This window comes from Castanea sativa, chromosome 11 (genome assembly GCF_040712315.1).
Source record: "Castanea sativa cultivar Marrone di Chiusa Pesio chromosome 11, ASM4071231v1".
NCBI lineage: Eukaryota > Viridiplantae > Streptophyta > Magnoliopsida > Fagales > Fagaceae > Castanea > Castanea sativa.
The window spans coordinates 6,279,124-6,305,179 of record NC_134023.1 but is presented as its reverse complement, the minus strand read 5'-3'; the positions used below and the strand labels follow the sequence as shown (position 1 = coordinate 6,305,179).

The following is a 26,056-nucleotide window of genomic DNA, read 5'->3' as shown; positions in this document are numbered from 1 at the left end:
TTCATTATTTTCCTCAAGACTATATCTCCAATGGAAGGGGACTTAAAACCAAGTTATCCAAATCTTAACAAATCAATGCTATAAATGTCAAAAATGTTCAAGACATAGTTCATGTTCCAAGCCCATGAATTCTAAAGGGAAAAATTTGGGAACATGTGGTTTGAAGGGCATAAAGGAATCTCCAGCAAAATCCCATGAAGTGGACTTAAACTTTGACACCTGGCTTGGGGTGTTAAATCCTACTTCTAGGGTTCAAATCTCAGTTACAACACTTTTTTTTAGAATTCCTCCTTGATACTTGCCTTAATCCTAGTGGTTAAACTCAGCTTCAAAAAACTTGACATTTAATGCAAAAATACCCCAAAAACCCACCATGTGTCATATCACCCAAAGAAGCAAAACAACCACAAAAGCAAATCTCTCATTTATGGCCAAATCTTAGGATAATTAAGCCTAATACTCTACCCTTGATCAGTCCTATGTTTTTGGAATTTTGTTAATTATTACCTTCCTAAACACCACTATAAAAGGGTAAGCACACCAGCCCACAAGACACACACCAACCCTTTGAAATTTCTAATTTTCTTGCCACTTTACGTGTGATTTAGTTCTTCCCAAGCTCATAAATCATTCTCCTTAGCTCACACTCACTTAGTCTTAGACATTTCCTTTCATTTTCTACATATTCACAGCTCATAAATGCTTCTTAATTAGTCACAAACAACCCTTTACTCACTAAAGCCTTAACCTTAGCATTAACTCCATCACACCACCACAAGCCTAAATACCCACTCACTCAAAATAGACCACATTACCCTATTCATGCCTTATGTATATATATTCCCCAAAAGCTTAGTTCAACATTTGTTGCACTGAGTTGGAATCTCTCTCTCCCTTCACACCATGCCAATTAACCCCTTTCTTCTTCCTATGAAACCTTTAATTTTTACTTTTTGTTTTACTATTGAAGGATATAATGTATTTGTAACAATGAAATTCTTCCATTATATTGATGTAATGATGGCTAAAAGTACAATAAATTCCCCTAACTAAAACACACAAGGACCCCCCTAAGTGAACACTTCCCTAAATTTATTTAATAATTGACTGCTTGACTTTAAGTGTAATTTCACCTTACCGCTGGAGAATTTATTTTTCTTGTACTATCAAAACAGGACCACTAACATACTAATTAACTATTGTAAAGTATTTTTATTGGGTTTTTGTTGTTGTTTTGTCAAGGTGCAACATTTATTTCTTGCTTGGATTGACTCTATACTGAAAGCCTTTGGGCATCATCTTAAGAGCCCATTATTGGGTTTCTGCTTGGCTTTTCAATATTTTATTCAGAGACATCAATTTTCCCCTCAACACACACACAACTACAAGATTAAATATGTTTTTTTTCTCTTTACAACCTATGAATAGTAATGTTGCATATATGCAACCGTACTATTTATAGGTTGCAAATTTTTGTAGTATACAAACTCGGATGGAGTGAGTTTTTGCTGTCTTCGGTTGTAAAATAGCAACTGAGGGGTGTTTACACCCTCCAATGCTAGTGCTCTTACTGTAGCAATCATTTATTTATATATAACTTTGCATGACCTGATGTGAGTGAATTTTGGGCTTGGTTGGCTAAAATGTGGTTCTTTTTCTATCATGCTAATGCTAGTACTCTAACTAGACAAGCCAATATTGTAATTTTTTTTAATGGTTGGATAGAAGCAATGGAGCGGAGATTTGAATATTGGATATATATACTGTAAGTGCACAATTGCACCTGGACCCAAGAACAGTTATGGGCTCAGGCCCAATGAGCCTTAAACAATGAAAACTTGTAGAGAGTGGGCTTGAAACCCAGGTTAGAAGTGAGTGAAGATTAAATGACAAACTAAAGATTGCCAGTATTAGGAAACAGCAAAGAGTAACGTAAATAGGTCTCCTCGGACGTAAGCCGAGAGCTGTTCTTATATTATCTCTCTCTTTGTCTTTTTTTCTTTTTAGGTTACAAAAAGTTCCGTTTTCCTTTCTGTTCCAGGTCTTTCTTAAATACTCTTCTTCTTAATACTTTATACACGTGTTGCCCCCAACTCCTCCCTTAGTATAGATATTTCTTTTCTTAGTACCTTTGAACAGTAACTAGAAGTTTCCCTTCCACTGTTTAAGTGTCACCTCCCCATTAATGCGGCCAGGGTGGTAGGTGCAGGGTCTTTAATGTGGAGGTAGCAGCCTTTGTCTTTGACATTTCTTCAACACTGGTGCTTCTGGGGCATTCAAGGGTTCACCCCTTTTAACCATTGGTCTTGACCGTGTCATTCCCTAACCTGTACCATGAAGTCCCGGGTTCTCTGGTGTCAGTCCGAGGGTAAGTTCACCCTCGGCTGGGTCCTCGGACCCTCGGCGCATGGGCCGACCCATAATATTAACAATTTCCAAACCCAGGGTCAGGTCGGCCTTCCTTAACACGGCCCAAAAGGCCCATGTTCCCATCAGGATCTTTTTACCCCCCACAATAGCCCCTCAAAACTCTAATTTTCAACGTCCGAGGAGAAAAATAGGGTTTTGATCCGACGAGAAGCTGCTCTACACACTTTATAAGTGATGGCACGTGTGGAAGTCGTTTTGCGTCCCAGAAGATGACACTTGGCGGTTTTATTTTCGAAAACGCGCGCATTTATTACTGTAAGTTACTCCTTATCTCCCACGTTCAACGGTGAGATGGGCATCCAACGGTTCTCATTACTCCACGAAATTTTAGGCGGGACAGACATAATTTCGAGGCCGCCTTTTCGCACGTCGTGACGCTTCGGGAACCCGCGCCTTCATTTAATTCCTCAGGGGGTAATCCCATCAAGACATCAGCCATCATACCTTACTCTGCAGAAAACCGTGGAGATTTGCACATCTTGAACCTTGTAAGTTCTTGCTCCTATTCTAAACCTTTTCTCCTCAATATTTGTCCTCGGCTACCAATACAAACACTCTCCCTTTTAAAGTTTAGTCTATCGTCTCTCTGTAATGGGAAAATTCAAGTGTCTAGTTGATACCGCCGCTGGGATGGAAGGCTTTAGAGCCAAATACCATATTCCCAGCGACGTAGGGTTAGAATCTTGCCGGCAACGGCCGTGGCCGGTTCTAGGAAAGAGGGAGAGGTTATCATCCCTATGATAGCCTTCATAGAGGGTGGGATGACCCTTCCAATGAAACCCGTAATGAGGGAGTACCTTCGCAACCACAGGTTGTGTCCCGACCAATGCCTTCCAAACGTTTTTAGAGTTCTAGGTAGTGTAGATGCTCTAAACGAGCAGATGGGTTTAAACCTCACATGGCACGATGTCGTGTTCCTATATGAGTCCCACAAACTTTCTAAAGTAGGTTATTATATGAAATCTCGGTCTAGCACCGTTAGGCTAATCTCTGTCCGCCCAAATCAAACAAAGGCATGAAGGACGACTACTTGATCGTGTCCGGAACCGGCACGATGGCTTTCACGTGCCCGGTTCGGTGGGGGGATCCGGGTGCGACGCCGTAGGATTAATCTCCCCACGGCACAACTTCTCCTAACACACACACAAAAATGCGTATTTGTATTTACTTAGACTTGTTAAATATTTGTGTGAATCTAACCAGGTTTGTTTGTTTTGACGTCTTTTTTGCGAGATAAGCAACACGTGCGTCCTCGCCTGAGTCACTGTAACGTTGCCGATTTAAACCGGGTACTTCGCTCCGAGGTGTTCGTTAGCGAAGACTTACAACTCCGGGCGGCTCACCTCATTCTCGGATACACTCCCCTTTCCAAAGACTTCCAAGAGATAGAGGACGCCATTATTGCGGCGACCGAAGACGGAAGAGGATCAACGTAGCTCGGCGCCATTTTTTGGACGACCGTGACCTCCCGGACGCTCCTAACACCGTTCTGTACAACCGGGCGATAGCGGCGGTCCCCCTTGCCGTGCATGCACAAACGGCCGTCATTCCGGAAGAGCAGGAGTCTTCTTCCCCCACCCTTGACGACTAGATAGATCAATTCCATCTCGAAGACACCGAGAGACCTCGTGGGAACCAGTTTGTAGTGCTTTCCGACGAGGAAGAAGAAGCCACCGAGGCCTCTGGAATTGCAGGGTTTGTAGTTGCCCTTCCCGAGGACGAATCTGTAGAAGACATGGGACGAATGGAGGGTCTTCTCACTAATAGGGCTGCCAAAGTTGCGAGAGAAGAAGAAAAAGGGGACGTCCCAAGTTCTCCCGGTTTACCTCCTCCTCCTCCTCCAGCTGAGCCCAAACTGCTAGCCGAGGATCCCAAGAAGAAGAGGAAGGGGGATGATGAGGGGACGACTAATAAAGAGCCCAAGAAGCCACGTCAACAACTCCCCGGCCCATCGGCGAAGGCTGGATAAGGGCAAGGGTAGATCCCGTTCGGTTGAACTCGGGGAAATCGGGGATGAGGCTGTAGTGCACCGAGCACCGGCCACCTGGTCCCCCGATCTAAGGGCTGGACGGCGCTCCTATCTCCTGCCGGTCCGGTATAAGGGCGGTTCAACAAGGCCACGCCCACCACCTGGCCGAGGCCACAGAACGCCCTCTTCTGCGCCCAAGGACATGGAGACCTTGGAAAAGATGGGCCAACCACAACTATTCCTCTCTCTAAAAAGAGACTTAGCTTGGTAAGTGTTTCTCCCTTCAACAATATTTATAATTAAATTGGTTTTTGTTATTCCTAACTCCATCATGCTTTTTTTACAGGCTATTCGGAGGTCTTTGTAGCTGAAAAGTTTATTGAAGACGCTCGGAAAGTAGCCGGGGCTGAGCTCGAAGTTAGGGTGGAGGCGAGAAGACCTTAGGTACGGCCCTTGCCGAGAACGAGAAGCTGACCTCGGAGGTAGCAGAGCTGAGGAGAGAGAAGAATGGGGTCGAGTCAAACTTGAAGACCATGGAGACCCAGATAGAAGGACAGCGCAAACTCCTTAAGGAAAGAAATGAAGAGCTCTCCCAAGCTCAAAGGGAGTGCTCGGATCTGAAGAAACAACTGGCTCTGATGAAGGAAGAAGCCAGCTCCTTCCAACTCTCTCTTCAGGCTGCCAAGCAGACAAGTTTTGACGAAGGGGTAGCGACCACCGAGGAACAGCTGACAGAGGAATTCGCGGCTTTATGCCGCGAATACTGTCAAAAAGTATGGGGGGAAGCTTTAAACGTAGCAGGAGTTCCCCAGTCTTCGGATTTGAGGAAGTCTGAGAACGTTTGGCTTCCCCTAGAAATACAGGAGATTGAAGAAGCTCCTGCTGCTACTCCTACCCCTGAGACAACTCTTCCTGTTCTACCTCCGATGGTCCCACAGCAGATTCCTGATCCTACAGAACCTTTTGGTTCCAATAAAGAAAAGGAAGGAGGAGTAGATGCAGAGAAGGACTTGAACCAGATAGTGGAACCCAACGTCCTTCCAACAAAGACAGCGGATAAAGGAAAGCAGGTTATGACTCCTTTTGAGCTGGAGTTGAGAAAGACCGAGGGCACTAGTACCTCTTAGCAAGATCCCCCTCCAACAGCTTAGGACTTAGCTTAGGGCTTCTCTTTTTCCATTCTTTTTTGTTTTTGAATTATATATTGTAATGTATATTTAACTTGATTAATGAAAGACAATTTCGTTTGCTTTTCACTTGGATTGTGTCTGCTTTTTCTTTATTCTTTATGTACTTATTACAAAAGTTTTCCCATTAAGTCATATCAAAAGTTTCTCAGAGTATAAAAATCTAACTCCAAGGATTGCACAATCGTAACTTCCACATAATCATGCGTATATTACTAAAGATTTAATACGAGGTGACATAGTTAACACGTTTGAACAATGCCTTGATAAAAAAGGAAAGAGGACTTCATATAACGATTAATCCCTTATAATGCATAACACTGTTTCTAGTAGGATGTAAGATCCGAGGACCATTCCTTACACAAATTCACTCAATACTTAAAGATATAAAACTTAAGATCCGAGTTAATAAACAGTAAGGTATTAACATCCAGACACAATCAGAAGTTAACTTTAAGCAAAGTCATCTTCCGAAGACAAATCTTAAGCAATCTTTCGTTTAACTGCAAATGTTAGTTTTCCCCAAAGTAGGAGGTCCGAGGACCCGGCATAACTAAGGTTCTGTTTGATTCTTTAAAACAATAACTTCAAATGTTAATTTTCCCAAAGTAGGAGGTCCGAAGACCCGGCATAACTAAGGTTCTGTTTAACAAATGATAAGACATCAATTTCCACAAGGTTTGTGGTCCGAGGACTACACTTAACCAAGTTTCTGTTTGATTCTTTAGAACAGTAACTTCAAATATGAGAGCCAGCTATAACTTTGAAACATTAATTGACAAAAGCTTATTTGATTAATAATAATACCTTCTAAGATTATTTACATTCCATGGACGTGGTACAACTCGTTCATCCAGGTCAACTAACCTATACGACCCTACGCCTGCTATTGAAACAATGCGGTAGGGGCCTTCCCAGTTAGGTCCTAGCTTACCCCATGCTGGGTTCTTAGAAGTGCCTACAACTTTCCTTAATACAAGATCACCAGGCGCAAGTGGCCTTAGTTTCACGTGGGCATCATGTCCTTGTTTTAGCTTCTGCTGATAATAAGCCATTTGGACCACAGCTGCCTCACGCCGTTCTTCAAGTAAATCAAGATCTCTCTCTAGAAGTTCCTTGTTATTCTCTCGGACTAAAAGAACTTGTCTTTAGAGTAGGAAATCCAGACTCCAATGGTATCACCGCCTCGGCTCCATAAGCCATAGAGAATGGCGTTTCTCCAGTGGACCTGCGCGGAGTGGTCCGATACGTCCACAGGACCTGAGGGAGCTCTTCTACCCATCTGCCTTTCGCATCATCCAACCTCTTCTTGAGCCCGTTGACTATGACCTTGTGAACGGCCTCGGCCTGGCCCTTTCCTCGAGGATAAGCCGGGGTAGAGTATCTGTTTGTGATGCCCATGTCACTACGATCGCCTAAAGGCGTTCTTGTCAAATTGAACGCCATTGTCCGAGATAAGAGTATGTGGTATACCAAATCTAGTAACAATATTCTTCCAAATAAAACTCTTGGAATCAACATCTCGGATATTTGCTAATGGCTAAGCTTCTACCCATTTAGTGAAGTAGTCTGTCCCTACAAGCAGCCATCTTTTGTTTCCGGCGGCTCTCGGGAATGGCCCTACAATGTCCACGCCCCACTGAGCGAAAGGCCAAGGGCTAGACAGAGGATTAAGAACCCCTCCCGGTTGGTGGATATTAGGGGCGAACCTCGACACCGATCACACTTTCGGCGTAATCACGAGCCTCCCTCTGCATATTAGGCCACCAATAACCCTGAGTCAGGGCTCTATGGGCTAAGGACCTTCCCCCAGTATGACTCCCACAAATTCCTTCATGCAATTCCTCCAGTAATGATTCTGTTGATTCAGGGTGTACACACAACAAATACGGTCCCGAAAAGGATCGTTTGTATAGCTTACGGTCCTCGGACAACCAGAAACGCGGCGCCTTTCGACGTACCTTTTTGCTTCAACTTTGTCTTCGGGAAGGATGTCATTTTTGAGAAAAGATATGATTGAATCCATCCAACTAGGACCAGGCCTTATTAAATGGATGCGAGGTGCGTTAGCGGCTATAAGAGAAGGTTCTATCAAATCCTCAACGAGAATCACCCTAAGTAGACCTTGAGCCGAGGATGTGGCCAATGTAGCCAAAGAATGCATGAGTGTTTCCACTCCTAGAGACATGAGCTAAGGCAAATGAGTCGAATTCGGCTCGGCGACGTTTAACCTGGGCCAAATATTCTTGCATTCTGGGGTCTCTAGCCTCCATGGTCCCCATGACTTGGCCGACCACTAATTGAGAGTCCGAGAACACATGGATTTCTTTGCCACCCATTTTATGTACCATTTGCATGCCTACCAAGACTGCTTCATACTCGGCCTCATTATTAGTAGCCGAGAAGGCCAATCTCAAAGATTTTTCAAAGACAATCCCTTCAGGGGACACTAGAACAAGCCCAACACCAGACCCTCTTTGATTAGCAACCCCATCCACGTGAACTCTCCAAACCGAGGGTGATACATCTGTGATTACACCAACTGATTTTCCACCCATGTGTGCTTCTTTTGAAGTTTCTTCTATCAATGGTTCAGTAAACTCTGCCACCAAATCTGCGAGGACCTGTCCCTTCACCGATGTGCGAGGCCTGTACTTAACATCAAAGGCTCCCAAAATGGTTCCCCATTTTGCCACCTTGCCAGAATAATCAGCACTACGCAACACAGCCTTGAGAGGCGGTTTGGGTCAAAACAACCACGGTATGAGATTGAAAATAATGAGGGAGTTTGCGCGTGGCGTGGACTACGACGGAAGTGCTTTTTCCAAAGGCAGATAGCGCATCTCGGCCTCATTCAAGGACTTACTAACGTAGTAGATCGGTCTCTGTAATCCATTTTCATTCCTTATGAGGACTAGGCTCACCGCGTGAATGGCTACGACCAGATAAGCGAATAAAACCTCGTCCACCTCAGGGCGAGATAAAATGGGTGGCCGAGAAAGATATTGCTTAAGCTTGTTGGAAAGCTACCTCGCAATCCTCGGTCCATTGAAACCCTTTCCACTTGTTCAACAAGCGAAAGAAAGGACGGCACCGGTCAGTGACCGAGAAATAAATCTATTCGGCGCGGCAATCATTCCGGTCAATTTTTGAATATCTTTTGGGTTCCGAGGCGGCTGCAAATTACGAATAGCCTTAACCTGCACAGGGTTCACCTCTATGCCCCTATGAGTGATCATATACCCTAGGAACTTTCCGGATCCCACGCCAAAAGAACAACTTGGAGGCGTTAAGGCGCAACTTATACTTCCTCGGCATTTTGAAGGTGTCGGCCAAATCTGTCATGTGCGAAGGTCTTGTCTTACTCTTCACCACCATATCATCCACGTATACTTCTATGGTTTTCCCCGATTCTTTGTTCAAACATTCGGGTCATCATTCTTTGATAAGTAGCCCCGGCATTTTTTAACCCAAATGGCATGACCTTATAATGATAGTTCCCCGTTGGAGTAATGAAAGCGGTTTTCTCTGATCCTCTAACGCCAAGGGAATTTGGTGGTAACCACGGAAGGCGTCCAAGAAACTCATCCGAGGATGTCCAACGGTAGCATCTACCGGTTGATCAATCCGTGGCATTGGGAACGAATCTTTAGGACAGGCCTTGTTCGGATCGGTAAAATCTACACACACTCTCCACTGCCGTTCTTCTTCTTAACGACAACGGTATGAGCCAACCATTCGGGGTAGAAAACTTCTTTGATCGCCCCCGCCCTTTTGAGTTTAAGAACCTCTTCCTTCACGGCCTCGAATGTTCTCGGGAAGATCGCCGAGGTGGCTGCCTCCTCGGAACAATGGCCGGATTGACGTTTAAACGATGACAAATAAAGCTCGGATCCACGCACGGAGCCTCATAAGGGTCCCACGCAAAGACATCTATATTGTCCTTTAGGAATTCCAACAACTCCATCTTCTCTTGGTATGGCGAAGTATGCCAACTTGGAAGAATCTCTGCGGATCATCTGCTATTACAAACTTCTCTAACTCCTCGCAGACAGCCTCATCTTCTGTCATCGCTCCAGGTGCCTCCGGAGCTGTTAATTGCTATGACTCCTGGATGGGCAAGGTTGAAAACTCGACTTCTGACTGACGAAGTACTGCAGCCGATATGCATTGCCTGGCCACTACCTGGCTACCGAGGATTTCCTCAACATGTTCCCCCGAGGGGAATTTAACCTTAACGTGCAAGGTAGAGGAGACGGCTCCCAGAGCGTGCAGCCATGGCCTGGCGAGGATGGCTGTATATGGAGAGTACGCGTCAATCACAATGAAATCTACTTCAACCGTTTCTGTGCCGGATTGAACGGGTAAACGGATCTGTCCTTTTGGCACAACGGCTCTCCCTTCAAAGCTAATAAGAGGTGAGTCATAAGGAGTTAAATCTTCCAACTCCAACCTTAACCCCTTAAATAGATCAGGGTAAATGATATCTGCACCTCTGCACTGATCTATCATCACCCTCTTCACGTCATAATTCCCTATTCTGAGGGTAACCACAAGAGCATCGTCATGGGGCTGGATAGTCCCTATTTTATCCTCCTCGGAGAAACCCAAGACAGGTAAGGTGCTCTTTAATCTCTTCGGCCTACCACCCACATCCTCGGCTTTGCGGACGGGAAACCGCCATGACCCGAGTGGGACCTGAGCCGGTCCTGCCAGGTGCGGCGAAGATAACGTTAATGGTTCCCAATGCTGGCCGAGATGAACTGTTCCTCTGGTTGTTTGAACCAACTTGACCGACCTGCCCAGTGGGCTGACACAAATGCTGCTTCAACTTTCCCTCACCGACGAGCTGCTCTAGATGGTTCCACGGGGTCCGACGGTTCTCGGTAGTGTGGCCCACATCTTGATGGTGCCGACGAGAAAAGGTTATGATTTCTTCTCGCTGGGTCCCTGCCATCTTGCCGGGCCATCGAAGAAGGGCTCCTTGCGAACTTTTTCTAATAAGCGATGCACCGGTTCTCGGAACACGGTATTTACGGCTGGGGTGCTGCCAAGCCGGTTTGTCCAATGTAATCCCTCCTCGGCTTGTTGTTGTGATATCTGTCCGACCTGAAATCCCTTCTCTCCTGCGGGATAACCTTCTCCTTCCCTTTTCCCTGCTGCTGGTCTTCCTCTACCCTTTTATATTCATCAATACGATCCATAAGACGGCGTACGCTGCGGACGGGCTTTTTCGTCAAAGATTTTCGTAGGTCGTGATCAGTAGGGAGGCCCACCTTAAAGGTATTAAGCGCCACCTCATCAAAGTCGCCGTCTATTTCATTAAACATCTCCCAGTATCTGTCGGAGTATGCTTTCAGTGTCTCCCCTTCCTTCATAACCATGGATAGCAACGAGTCCAATGGCCGAGGGACTCTGCTACACGTGATGAACCGCGAAGCAAATGCTCTAGTTAGTTCCCCAAACGAGCCTACCGACCCCGATTTGAGACCGTTGAACCATCTCATAGCCACGGGTCCCAAGTGGAGGGGAAGACTTTACACATCAAAGTCTCGTTATGAGAGTGCACTGCCATCCTTTGGTTGAAGTGACTCACATGTTCCACCGGATCAGTCCGGCCATTGTAGATGGTAAAGGTGGGCTGGGTGAACCTCCTGGGAAGCCTTCCCCTCTCAATCCTCCGCGAAAACGGAGATTTAGAGAGTTGGTGCAACGCTCTACTCATGGTATCGTTGCCTAAGCCCCTAGAACGAAGCTTCTTACGTCTGCGAGTTGATTGGTCGTCCTCCTCGCCGGAGGATGTTGCGCTAGTGGGGGAATATGACCTTGAACCGTAGCCAACTCCCCTATCTTTTTCTGAGGAAGAACTAGATGAGGACGGAGAAACCTTACGTTTAGCGCGGCGTAACTTCCTCTTCAAACGATTAATTTCCTTCTGCATGGATTTAGAGCCCTCATCGTGGGTAGTGCTACCCCCTCCTTGAGTATGGCTATCCCCTGGGTATTCTGTATGGACGCTTCCCTCACGATCCCTATGACGTTCAAGACGTTCGAAATGATCTTCCGGTTGTGATCCTTGTGACTCTGCATGGTGAGAGCCTAAGCCTGCCATAATATCTCTACTACTTCCAGACTAGATTTCCCACAGACGGCGCCAATTGTAAGTGCACAATTGCACCTGGACCCAAGAACAGTTATGGGCTCAGGCCCAATGAGCCTTAAACAATGAAAACTTGTAGAGAGTGGGCTTGAAACCCAGGTTAGAAGTGAGTGAAGATTAAATGACAAACTAAAGATTGCCAGTATTAGGAAACAGCAAAGAGTAACGTAAATAGGTCTCCTCGGACGTAAGCCGAGAGCTGTTCTTATATTATCTCTCTCTTTGTCTTTTTTTCTTTTTAGGTTACAAAAAGTTCCGTCCTCCTTTCTGTTCCAGGTCTTTCTTAAATACTCTTCTTCTTAATACTTTATACACGTGTTGCCCCCAACTCCTCCCTTAGTATAGATATTTCTTTTCTTAGTACCTTTGAACAGTAACTAGAAGTTTCCCTTCCACTGTGTAAGTGTCACCTCCCCATTAATGCGGCCAGGGTGGTAGGTGCAGGGTCTTTAATGTGGAGGTAGCAGCCTTTGTCTTTGACATTTCTTCAACACTGGTGCTTCTGGGGCATTCAAGGGTTCACCCCTTTTAACCATTGGTCTTGACCGTGTCATTCCCTAACCTGTACCATGAAGTCCCGGGTTCTCTGGTGTCAGTCCGAGGGTAAGTTCACCCTCGGCTGGGTCCTCGGACCCTCGGCGCATGGGCCGACCCATAGTATTAACAATTTCCAAACCCAGGGTCAGGTCGGCCTTCCTTAACACGGCCCAAAAGGCCCATGTTCCCATCAGGATCTTTTTACCCCCCACATATACTAAAAATTAAAAATATTAGAAGTGTTTGGTTGAATTGGCTGGTCTCAATCCGGTTTTTAAAATCATAGTTATAAAGCTATTAACAAACTAAACCCTTATTTAGAGCAATCATATAGTAAATGAAAAAAATTATTGATTTTTTTTCCTTCAAGAAATTAAGTTTAGAAGTGATATTACATCGAATTACATGAACACAACACTATCACTTTTTTTATTATATGGATTCTAGTTAACTTAATTGGTAAAAATTTTTATCGTCAAATAAAAAATTTGAGATTCTAACTTCTTTTTTTGAGAAACGAGAGATTCTAACCTCGTTTATACTATAAACCAATTGATATTTTAACTTAATGATTAAAAAAGAACAATAATTATGGGATGAACGCTATAAGTTGAAATTCTATTTTATATATATATATATATAAATTAACAAAAAACTATATATTTTTATTTTATTGTTAGAACATTTCATTTTGACAAAAAAACTCACACTTGATCAATATGTTCTGGGTTTAGTCTATGATCAAATCATGATTTTTCTTGCTCGCCACTACCAGCCGAAGAGGAAGTGCCTTTATCTTTGTTGTAAGAAAATCATGTCATTTAAATACTTATAAGAAAAAAAAAAAGTGAAAATTTCTATGTCACTAAAATTATTGTTAAATTTACAAACCAAAAGCACAAAGGAAAAAAAAAAAAAAAAATCCTTTAATGTAAAACTCTATCCCACATTCCTATAATGCTATTTGAATGTTCACAATATTAAGCGAACTAAACACCCTTTAACAACAATCATGTACGGATGAAAATTTAACTTTATTTTTTAGGTAATAAGTTGTAAATAGTATTACTTCTAATTACATGAGTCTAACACTTTACTATTTTTATTGTAATTTAATTTGATATAATTTCAACTCCCAAGGTTTTATGGTGTTGGGTCTAGTCTATTATCCAATTGTGATTTTTACCTCCTTGTCATAATTAGCCGAAAAGAGAAGGGACTTCATCCTTGGAGTAGGAAAATCATGTCATACAGGTAATAAAATGAAAACTTTTTTTTTTTTTTTTTAATTTTTTTATATAAAACTTATGTCACTAAATTTGTTATTAAATTTACTAACAATATTTATGTGAAAGATTGTAGAAAAAGAGAAAAGAGGGAAAGAAAGACATATAAATAACATTTTTGTGAATAAAATATCTATACAGATTTGTATTAATTTAATAGAATAAACAAGACATATTAATTGTGCGTTTGGGATTTACTTAAAAAAAGTTTTACTTAAGTCATTTGTATTTTTTTTAAAATTAATTATAAAATAATCTAACTTTTAATTTTTTGTAACACATTTAACATAAAATTTACTGAAAAATTATATATTTTAACAAAGCACTATAAAAACAAGTTATTGAAAATAAATAAAAGCCAAACACCCATTAATTTGTAAATTAGCTAAAATTTCTGTTAACATAACTTCAAATGGAATAAAAGAAATAATATATATATATATATATATATATATATATATTAATGGAATTACCTATTTTTTCATAAAAAAAATTTAAAAACTCATACAAATTTTAATAATTAAAAAAATGTGAATCACATGATAATAAGAAGATGATATGTAAGTTTTTTTTTTTTGACAAAAAAAAGATGATATGTATTATTACATATCATCTTTTTTTAATACTAGTCACAACTCACAAGGCATAATATGTTTTGCAGAATTTTATTACATTAGTAGTAACAATTTGACATCCAATATTTGTTGTGAAATTATTATGAATGCATTTTTCTTTTAAAAATGTAAAATAAGAAAAAATAATAAATGTAATAAGAGTTTAGTGACATAAAGTAAAGCCTATAAAACTGAAAATTTATTTTATTTTATTTAATATGATATATATAAAACTTATTAAATAGAAATAGAAAAAAAAAATCTGGTAAAAAAAAAAAGAAATAGAAGAAAAATATAAGTTATTAAATCGGGTCGAATCACGGGTTTAACGACCCAGAATCCACCGCCTTCAACTCTCTCTCTCTCTCAAGTAAAACCCCAATCTCTCTCTTCAAAAACCCTAGTCTCTCAAACTTGTGGCCTCTACACCCAATTTACCAAGGTGAGCTCTCTCATCAACCTTCTTCAATCCCTGTTTGGTTCCCGCGAAAATTGAAAAAGAAAAGGCCAAGTTACATAGTGAACAAGCTGCAATATCAGAAACTGATTTGCGAAATTGGTATCATTCAAGTTGTTCTTAATGCTGTTCTGTTTTTGTTGAAATCTTTGGTCATTCTTTCTGAACTTTTTTTGGATTCTAGCAATGGGTAGGTCTTAGTTTTTTCAGAAATACATTGAAAATGCTGCTATTAGTTGTAGACATGGTTCATGGTTGATGAAATCTTTGGTCGTTGTATGAACTTTTTGCATTCTGGAAATGGGCTTGTCTTAGTTTTTTCTGAAATACATTGAAAATGCTACTATTAGGTGTATACATAGTTTATGGTTATAATTAAAGTGATGGGTAGATGAAATCTTTGGTCAATTTTTGAACTTTTTGGATTCATTCTAGCAATGGGTAATTCTTAGTTTTTTTCTGAAATACATTGAAAATGCTGCTGCTATTAGTTGTATTCATAGTTTATGGTTATAATTAAAGTGATGGGTCGATAAAATCTTTGGTCATTTTTTGAACATTTTGGATTCATTCTAGCAATGGAGAGGTCTTAGTTTTTTCTGAAATACATTGAAAATGCTGCTGTTGTTGCATGCATAATTTATGGTTCTAATTACAATGGCACTGAATTGCACCCAGTACTGGTTCATAAAACTAGCATGGCCCAATCTCTAAACAATTGTGTGTCCTGGGTGTAATTATTATATTAGATAATTTTCCTTTTATTTGGTGCGCCCAACGATATGTTTGGCTTGTGCTGAAACTGGTTAGGCATTGGCGCTTCCATCTTTTTCCCTGACTTTTATTTTTTGTGCTGATCTGGCAGGAGGATGGAGCAAACTGTCTTTGGAACTAAAACAAAAACTAGATTTTGGAGGAGCTGTTAACTTAAACTGTAGAAGTGAATCCCTGATCTGTTCTGGTAGCTGCTTTACCTCACACAGTTGAAAGAACTCCAATTAATTTTTTTCGAGAAGTTTGTAAAGGATAGTTTCATGTGAATGTAATTTTCTGGTCCCAAACTGTTGAACTTTCACTCCTAGTAAACAGAATGGATCAAGATGCTTTAGTTGACAAGAACTTCCCCCTATTTTCGAAACCCACCAAACGCTCTAAACCAATTGCCACAACCAGCACCAGCACCAGCACCAGCACCACTGCCCACAACATTGAGGCAAACACCCCACATATCGAAAAATCAACAAACCTTGACCATGATACTACCACCACCACCGCCGCCGCCACATTTGCCAACCTTGGCCTCGCTGAGTGGGCAGTGCAGACCTGCAAAGAGCTCGGAATGCACAAACCCACACCGGTGCAAACCCACTGCATACCAAAAATCCTTGCAGGCCGTGATGTACTCGGTCTTGCACAGACTGGCAGTGGCAAGACTGCTGCATTTGCATTGCCTATCCTGCACCGCCTGGCTGAAGATCCCTTTGGCATCTTTGGGCTGGTGGTGACACCAACGAGGGAGCTTGCATACCAGTTGGCTGAGCAGTTTAGGGCGCTTGGGTCATGCTTGCATTTGCGGTGTACTGTGGTGGTTGGAGGAATGGACATGCTGAACCAGGCAAAGACTTTGATGACGAGGCCACATTTGGTGATTGCAACTCCAGGGAGGATCAAGGTCTTGCTGGAAGAAAATCCTGATATTCCTCCCTTGTTCTCCAATGCTAGGGTAATCATTTTTTTTATTTTTATTTTTTATAATCTAACCTTTTTGTTTTGTTTTGGTTTGGTTAATCCAACTCAACAGCGATGGATCTTGTTTCAAATAACTGTTGCTGGCCAAATTAATTGATTTTAGATACTTTAATATGTAATGTGGTGCAACCTATAGAACTTTCTTGGAGTGACTATTTTTAATTAATCTATCCTTTCATTTTTCAATATTTTAAGTTCATTGATCAACAATTTTAAGAATTTTTCAGAAGCATCTTCACCATGTTTTTAAACCATAGTCCACAAATTAATTATCGTCATCATTATTGCCATGTTGTGCTTGTCAACTTGCACTAGAATGGGGTCAGCAAACTCCATTGGAGTTGATTATGCAGCCTCATTGTCTTTTTCTCTGAGGTTGATTTGCTTGCAACCGAGTTTTGCACTGCATCATTTCTAAATTTACACTCGAGGTGAAACATTTAGTGATTCTTCGTTTTTTTAATCGAAGTACTTATTTATATGTTCTTTTTGTTTTGTTTAGTTCTTAGTTTTGGATGAAGCAGATAGAGTTCTGGATGTTGGATTTGAAGAGGAATTAAGGGTGGTCTTTAAGTGTTTGCCAAAAAATCGGCAAACTCTATTATTTTCTGCAACAATGACAAGTGAACTGGAAGCACTGCTTGAGCTTTCTGCAAATAAGGCATACTTCTACGAGGCATACGAAGGCTTTAAGACAGTTGCCACTCTAAAACAGCAGTATATTTTTATTCCTAACAATGTGAAGGACGTTTATCTAATGCACATTTTGTCTAAAATGGAAGATATGGGTGTTCGGTCCGCCATCATATTTGTCTCCACCTGCAGGTACTATTGCCTTGAACAAAACAGTCTGAATTTTTGAAACTGTTTTCTGATGTTTTTTGTAGTTTATTGTCTTTCCTAATTGCACTTGCACATATAATCACAATAAACATTTGGTTGTTGTGAACCTTTCAATAGCAATACATGCATATGCAATGAAATTACTTATTATATATCCTTGCTTTAGACTTGCTTTCTGCCTCAACAATAGGGAAAAAAAAGTGTAATTTACATTTATTTTTATTTATTTGATAAGTATAATTTGCCATTTTTTTAATACGAGTGTGTTTATGAAATAATCTGCACATATATGGTCCAAATCAGTAAGACTTTTGAGTATGCATTCAAGTGAGAACTAGAGTAGGGATGTTAGTTGCTGGTTTGCCTTTGTTGTTTAAAACTTCAAGCTTTGAAGTTTGAAGTCACCAACCTGTTGTATTGATACCCCTGATAGTGACTTGAATTATGTATCATATATATAGGCTTCTATATGATTTGGATTCTTAGGACCAAGCTTTCACATGCAAATTTAGTTTGTTAGTTGAACCATTTTCACTTGCCATACAAATAGAGCACCTTTTCAGAAGATATCAACAACAATAGCTAAATCAACAATGCTTTGTGTTTGTGCCTTCTGCACTAAATCCATCTTAAAATCTGCTCCTGCTCTTATTTGATTGGAGGAATGAGTAAAACCATTACTCTGTTAGAGCATTAGCATCAGGCTCAACAAACCAAATTTTTACAACAAATATAGCTAAACTAACTTAAAACTGGTATGCATCAACAGCCTTTAGACAAAATGTCATTCTTGAACAGTAACTCAATACCCATTAAAAAAAAAAAAAAAAGCAGACCACCACAAATGACTTAATATTTGTTTTCTGTGTGCGTGTGTGTGTACATCTGAAAATTCTCACTCTGTCTATCTCTCTTTCTCCTACTCATTGTCTCGATCCCTATGGTGGAGAACAAGAACCTCTTTGCTGGGTCCAAGCCCCTCTCACCCATCAATTTCTCCTGTACCTTGTAAGTTTGGCCTATAGCATGTAGCTAGAGATATTTAGCAAAATTTTTCCTATTTGACATTTAGTTTGATGGCTTGTTAAATTATGAAATATGATCCTTTAACAGACAACTTGATACATACCTGTTTTCATTTTGAGACTTAAATAAAATTAGGTGGGACATAGATGTGTGTTTTCTAGTCATCCTGGTTTGCTTTGGCCCACCTCGTCCGTTAATAGCTAGCTGTATTATATTTTCTCTGCTACCACTAACTTCTTGCCTGCTTTTTTAGATATATGTGTTGGCCAGTCAACTATTGCTTGAACTTCCAGTTAGGTCAAGTTTGATTGCAAAAACATTGTGCCAAAATAAGAAGTCTGTCACTGGTATATACAATTTAGGATTGGCTAATTCTTTTTTTTTTTTGGATAAGTTAGGATTGACTAATTCTGATTCAGCTCTGAACAATTTTAGCTAATTTTGCACTTGTGGTTTCTTTTACAACTTATTTTGTTACTTCTTTTTCCCAAATTGTATCCTCATTTGAGTGTGATCATAAATTTCTTACCTGTTCTCAACAAGGAAATTATTCAAAATATTGTAACCAAACCTTCTTATGTCAAAGTATGATATGAATTACAACCTTAAATCTTTCTTCATGATACAAAGTTGTTCACGGTTACATTCTAGCTTTTTTACTTTATTGGGGTGAGGTGTTCCAATATAGTTTCCATTATCAAAGTTTCAGGGCTATAATAAAAGTCAATTGATATAGACATGATGTAATTCCTCTCTCTAAATATTGGAGTCTCATGAGTAATGTCATTTTCTATTTACTAATTTAAAAAAAAAAGAAAAAAGAAGAGTAATGCTGTTTCCCCTTGTGCCTTTGGGAACTTAAAGTCTGAGTCATGTCACCCAATGGCTATAGATATTTCCCTTTGGCTTTTTGGCTTTATCATTTGTTTTTTCTTATTTAGATCATAATCAATAGCATCTTCACTTCCACACAGCATTATCTTAGTATTTTTCTAAATGATGTAATGAGTTTTAACATTTGGTCTACTTATTAAAAAAAATGATGTAATGAGTTGGATACTTCAACCATTATCTTGGTATTTGGTGTTCATAATTGTGAACAAAAAGTATTTTTTATCATTAATAAAACTCATTACTTATTAAAAAATTAAGCATTATCTAAACATTAAAAAAAATGATGTAATGAGTTGGATATTTCAAGCATTATCTTAGTATTTGGTGTTCATCATTGTGAATATGAAGTCTTTTTATCTCTAGTAAAACTCAAAAAAATTAAGCATTATCTTAGTTGTTCATTTCAGTGAAGAAAATTTATAATATAAAAATGTGCATTGATTTCTCATCCATAGTATGAGCAATAATGACTTATCAAAAAAAAAAAAAACATTGTGGATGCAGAAGCTGTCACCTTTTGAGTTTATTACTGGAAGAGCTTGATCAGGAAGTAGCAGCATTACATTCTTTTAAATCTCAGTCTCTAAGGCTTGCTGCTCTACATCGATTCAAATCTGGACAAGTTCCTGTATTGCTTGCAACTGATGTTGCCAGCCGTGGTTTGGACATTCCTACAGTTGATCTTGTTGTAAATTATGATATTCCTAGGTTACATCTCTTGACTAATTTTAGTTATTGTCAATTTCCCTATAAGACATTTGTATGTTGGGATTTAACTGCCAGCCCACTGCAGGTACACTAGAGATTATACCCATCGTGTGGGGCGTACGGCAAGAGCAGGCAGAGGAGGGCTGGCTGTGAGCTTTGTTACCGAGGTAAGTAGTGAAATTATTGCTAGAAATGATAGAGAGATCTATATAGAACTCTTTATGTTTCTCAGAGCATCATTTGATCCTGCATCAAAGCTGAAAGTATCTTTGGTAAAGATTTTAATGCTAAAAATTATGTCATGAATGATTTCTTTCTATGAATGGCTAAACTCCTATGTGTCATTATGAATTTGGGATGCTTTCTTGTTTGTCTTACCACAAATGCCACTTGTAGTGCTTTTGTGCTACACACACGCCCACACACACGCAGACAGTAGCAGTAAGACCCAAAATCCTCTTTTTTTAGGGTGTGTCGTTTTGCATACCCCTTGTGTATGTGGGGTGAGCCCTCTAGCACTTCTTTATAAATATATTTATAGAAAAAAAAATCTTATATAAACAACGGTGGATGCTAGGTTCTGCATCTCCATCCCTGTCTACAGATTTCAAGAGAATATATAGATACTATGTTAAGACAAATTCCTCAACAATTCTCCTTGACTATTTGCTGAGTGCGGTTTAGGGGTGCTTTACTCTGGGATATGCTTACTATAATTTTTTATCTACAATGAAAAAAAAATCCTATATAGACTATCTTTTTTTTTTTTTAAAGGAAAAAGGAAAAAAAAGAAAAGAAAAAGATTTTTGAATGTGACACCTTCAGCTTTTGTCCCTTTTGCTTTTAAGGATGATATCGTTATTAGGGTCCGTTTGGAATACGCTTATTTTGTTGAAACTGAAAACTTTTTGCTGAAAGTATTGTAGATAAGGGTAAAAATTAGCTGAAATAGTACAGTAAACCTATGAATAGTACCAAAAAGTACAGTGAGACCCCATGAATAGTAGCAAAAATAAGCTGAATAGTAAAATAAATTGGCAAATATAATCTTTGCCAAATGGACACTTAAATTCTAACTTCTCACCATTTATCTTAAGTTCTCAACATAAGCTTTTTGTACATTAGAAGCCACACATAGTGATGTCGCATTTATAGCATGGTTAAAGAAGCAATATCCTCTTTGGAAGTCTAGGTTAAGGCAAGGCCCAAGAATAAGTGTCCATAGTAGTTACCTATGGTTTTATATTTTATTTGGTTATTCTAGAGTCAATGGTATTTTAGTAATTCCACAATAGAAATGGGCCTTGGGTTTTATATTTATTAATAAGTAGTTTTATTTTTTAGTTCATGGTTTTTTTTTTCTCTGTTTGTGGAATTGATTCAATTTAATTAGGGTTTGGTTTAATAGTCTAAGTATGGGTCATAGTTCTATTAGGAGAAGACAAGGTTACGGTCTATATAAGTGTGTTATTGTACTCAAATAAGTGGGAGTTGATTAATGATAATATTGAGTGTTTTGAGCATTGAGGCATGTCGGCCTTCGCGTGTTCTTTTCTCCCGCTCTCTTCTCTCTTTTCTTCTTCTTCTTCTTCTTCTTCTTCTTCTTCTTGTGGTAATGACTGTTCACAAGTATTGTGCATATAGCCCCTCGACGCTATAAAATTCTCTCTTTGCTTCTTTCTTACAACACCTTTCTTTTTCCTATCAACACCCTAAAATCCCACATAATTCTTCTACCTGATAGCCATAAAAAATTCATCAAACCATCTTTTTATTTCTAACACAACCTCACAACCCTTTCTTCAACAATTCTGAACCCTAGACCCACAAGTTCCCCTAACCCTAAACCCTCCACAAGCACAGGTAGACAAATTCCCCAATTTGTCCAATGTCACATGGTAGGAATAATCCAGTTTTTTTTTTTTTTTTTTTTCAGTAGATTAGCAACCATATTTTAAGTGGCAACTAAGAAAAAATGTGATTCAATTTCTCCGAATTTCATGCATCTTGTTATATCTTTTACATGGAGGACTCCAGCTTCAATGGGAAGTTTATCCAGTGTATACAATACTCCATGAAACATTCTCATCAATTTTCTAGGTAGCTAGATAGATCACACCGGTATTTTCTCTATTTAAAATGAATAGAGTTGAAATTTCCTGGATTTCTAGTACTTCTTAAAGCAAGGTCTCTCACTCACCATTGCACAATGAAGATGCACAAGACCTTCCTTAGATTCAATGCCACAGAGTGTATTGCATTTCCATATTCCTTGTCTTTATAGCTTTCAACTCTTGTCTGAGTATTGTTGCAGGACAACTGTCCCAAGAATAATCAACTAATAGATTTTCGCTGAAAATTTGCACACTATGTATCTTAGCTAGTGAAGACCCTCATGGGTATATGAGACCAGTTCTAAATTGTTTTCTTTACTTCTAATGTTTGTTGTATGCAGAATGATGTTGCTCTCATTCATGAAATAGAAGCTGATATTGGAAAACAGTTGGAAGCATTTGAATGTAAAGAGAATGAGGTGCTTTCTGATATTACAAAGGTAAGATCTCTCAGAATGATTTTGGTGATTTTGCTAGATTAGTAGCCGGATTGTCACATTAAAAATTCATTGCTACTCTTTCTATTTGGTTTGGTATATCTTTTCTTAATTGGCTTATTTTGCTTAAATAATAAGCTAGGCAAAAATATAATTGTTCTACTTCCGAGAAAAAAAGTGAGGCTTTAAAAATATGTACATAAGCAAAAAAATGCCCAAGCAAAAACAGCCAAGCCAAACCAAGAGCTTTTTATGAGTGACTTTTATATGATGAATTTTTCTCTTACGCTACTCCAAAAAGAAGTCTCGTTGGCAATAAATGTTACACTGGGGAACAGTTTTTAATATTTGAGAAATTGTAGTTCTTCCAATCTATGCTAATCAGAACTTTCCAGTTTTCATCCATTTCAGTTACAAATAGTTAGATGATGGATGTAATAAATAATTTCATTTGATTTATATCACCATTCTCATTTGAAAGCATTGATGTTCATTTTCTAACTTTTTAATTGTCATATAACTATCTATAAACTTGCTTGATGATTATGCATGCTCAGTGTCCCACATGCATCCAAATTAATAGTCTTGTCATCCTCAAGGACCAAGGTTAAATACCTATAGATGTATATATGGTTAAAAAGTAGCATTCCAAGGCAGTGAGGTAGCTATGGAAAAAATATATATATATAAATAACAGTTTTTTTTTTTAGAATGGATAAGAACAACGTTGTCCCATATTAGTTCAATACTTTAATGTCCAAAGTTCTGAGTTTCCTAAGATGCAATTGAATATTCTTATATTTATATAAGAATTTTCAGTTGCATCTTAGGTAACTCAGAACTTTAGACATTTGGAACTTGGTCCTGTTACTTTTAATTTAGAAATAAGAAAAGGATAAATATAATATAAGAATTTTTTTGGGATGATTTATGACTTATTTGGAGGGGAACTTATAAAAATAAGTATCTATAATTCTTTTCATAAGTGAAGTACAATGGATTGATCACCCTAGGTTCATTCACTGTTAGAAGTGCATGGGAAGGGTTAAAGACTAAAAAGCTGGGTTTAGCATGGGGCAGCATGCATTACTGGTCTTGTAAAGTATAAAAGCTTTATTCTTCCTCTTTAAAAAAAAAAAAAAAAATCAATATTCCCCCTTTTATTGGAATATTTAGGCCTTACCTGTACCTTTTCTTGTAATATTTTGCAACGTTCAGTTTTCAAAAATCTCATTGATATTGGATTCCATATAATTTTCCAGGGTTTCTGTCAAGTGCAAGTAATCTTTAAGATAATTAGACACTAGTATTGTGGTACACAACTTTTATATTAATCTAGCTTATCCTTTACTTTGAATGATAAGAAGGTATGCCTTACTTTTCCCTTACTCTTACACATCCCCAGAATCTATCAATGTGTACCAACATGTCTGAATCAATTCCTGAAATGTAAACCTTTTCAATGCTGAATTATTATGAAACCTTAGGCCCTAAATTTTCGTAACGCTTCAACAAAATGTCTTTTGGAGAAAACTTATGTTTTCATTTAGGCTGTGATGAAGTAGATGCTTATTCTTATAATGATTTTATCAAGATGCTATTATTTTTAGCTTTTCTCATCATTTCAGATTAGTGGTATGTATTAAGTATGTCAACATGTCTAAAGCTGTTAAGGCCTATTAGTTTTTCTCTTTTGCTTGGCCAAGAGCTTTTTAGCATTTATTTTTAAGGATAATCATGTTCGAATTCTCCCTCCTTCATTATTGTAGCGATTGAATTATCCAAAAAAAAAAAAAAAATTTGTATGAGACGTTATATTTGTCTGTCAAAAATCAAACTAAAGTAGAGATCTCATTCCTGCCTGCTTAAGTATGTTCTACTTTAATATGCAGGTTTACAAGGCCAAACGCGTGGCAGTGATGAAGATGATGGATGATGGCTTTGACGAGAAAGAAAAAGAACGCAAGAAACAAAAATTGAAAACTCTAGCAGAGAAAGGATTGTTGAAGAAAAGGAGTAAAAAGAGAAAAAGAGATAAATCTATTAAATAGGTTGAAAATTGTAGTTTCACCTTTGTATTTCTACTAAATCAGTTAGTGACAACTTATTCGGATGAGTAATAGATGATAGTTTTATATATGAGCCCTCATTTTGAAAATGTCAATATATTACATTGTTCTCTATAGAACATTAGCTCAATTTTGATTATGACCAAAAAATGAAATATATTGTCTATATTTATTTTTTTATTAAGGAGAGCTTAAGGTGATTTTCCCTTCTAAGCTGGCGGTATAAGTTCTCTTTTTTGTTTGTTTGTTTGTTTTGTTTTGTTTTTTTTGGGATAAACAAACAAATCATGAAGATATTTGTATACTTATACACTGAATAAAAAAAAATCAATATATATTAATCCTCTATTATATATATTAAATGGTACAAGGAATCGAACCAAACCTTTTTCTATTATGTCTTTTAAGGACTTTTGGACTCAAGTCACCTAAAGTTTTCAACGAATCATTGAAGTTATCCATATGAAACCAAATGTTGGCCAATTTGTTGGGTAAAGTATCACTGTTAACCATTTTTATTATGGGTCAATTACAACAGATTATTTTAAAAATTGTAAAAAAATATTGTCTTTTGGTGTATCTTTTTTAAATGGTGATTTTTGCAAAAATTAAGGAAAAGTTAAAATTTTTAATTAAAATTTTCCTTTTCTTGAATTTATAAGTTATATAAGTGAAATCTTGAGGAGTTTACAAGAAAATACTTTTTTAAAGTTTCCACACTTTTCATAATTCTCATTTCTTGAAAATTCTTTACTTTCAAAAAAGGGTAGAACATCTTGCATATCCACATGATTTTCCTTTCAAACCTCATTACATAGAATTTGTATAACTTGACATAAAGCATGCATATTTCCTTTGAAATATAAGCATAAGCATATTTATTTAAAGTATTGTTATATAAAAACAGATCTTATAAAAACATGGGCTCCTAGCCCCTCATGGCACATTACCTTAACCTTAGATATCAAATGTTTAAAATTAAATTAAATTTTTTTTTTAAAAGTGTGTTTTTAGGTTCAATATCTATACCAAAAAGACCTTATATAGTTAAATGAAACTAAGAGATCAAAATTGAAAAAGCATGTTGTTTTCTTGGACATAGTTTACTTTTAAATTGATTTAGAGGAAAGTTTTGTTAAACTCATTGTGTGGTGATTCAAACAACCATTAATATATAGTACTAATCACATGATTTATTAATAAGTTGCATAGATTGAATATGTGAAATTGTCAAGTTATACTTTAATCACAACCATTCAAAAAATCCATTTATATAGCTTATATGACTTGTAAGAAACCCTTTTTCTTATTAGGTAAGTTGCATAGATTGAAATATGTGAAATTGTCAAGTTGTACTTTATAAAAATATTTTAAAAAGTGGCAAGTTTCTCAATTTAATAATTTAGTATCCATTTAGTATCCAATATTTTTAAGGTAACTTATTACTAAATATGATACGAAAGATATTACTTTTGGTCGTTTTAATGTTCTAATTAGCTCAATCGGTAAAATATCTTATTGTTGAATAAAAGATTTAAGGTTTAAACCCAAATTAATTAGTATTTTAACTTGAAGA

General features: G+C 38.3%; 1 protein-coding gene across 3 annotated transcripts; it reads left to right on the top strand.

The window, feature by feature from the left end:
- The first annotated feature begins 14,517 nt into the window (after positions 1 to 14,517).
- Positions 14,518 to 24,700, top strand: LOC142617593 (DEAD-box ATP-dependent RNA helicase 36). 3 transcript variants are annotated; one of them, XM_075790498.1, is made up of 7 exons: positions 14,518 to 14,625; positions 15,506 to 16,363; positions 16,892 to 17,214; positions 19,657 to 19,860; positions 19,946 to 20,027; positions 22,316 to 22,414; positions 24,304 to 24,700. In XM_075790498.1, exons 2-7 carry the CDS (start codon positions 15,731 to 15,733, stop codon positions 24,460 to 24,462), a joined length of 1,500 nt encoding a protein of 499 aa, XP_075646613.1. In that variant the 5' UTR covers positions 14,518 to 14,625; positions 15,506 to 15,730; the 3' UTR covers positions 24,463 to 24,700. The 3 variants fall into 3 exon arrangements, with proteins under 3 accessions (XP_075646613.1, XP_075646612.1, XP_075646615.1); XM_075790497.1 differs by having other exon boundaries at positions 14,586 to 14,742; XM_075790500.1 differs by having other exon boundaries at positions 14,588 to 14,830.
- The last annotated feature ends 1,356 nt before the right edge of the window (positions 24,701 to 26,056 follow it).

What these genes read in the sequence shown, in the direction of transcription:
- LOC142617593 (XM_075790498.1), top strand. Translation starts at nt 15,731, where the DNA reads ATGGATCAAGATGCTTTAGTTGACAAGAACTTCCCCCTATTTTCGAAA. An exon ending in CCTTGTTCTCCAATGCTAGG is followed by an intron (nt 16,364 to 16,891) that starts GTAATCATTTTT and finishes TGTTTTGTTTAG; the next exon opens with TTCTTAGTTTTGGATGAAGC. An exon ending in CTGTGAGCTTTGTTACCGAG is followed by an intron (nt 20,028 to 22,315) that starts GTAAGTAGTGAA and finishes TGTTGTATGCAG; the next exon opens with AATGATGTTGCTCTCATTCA.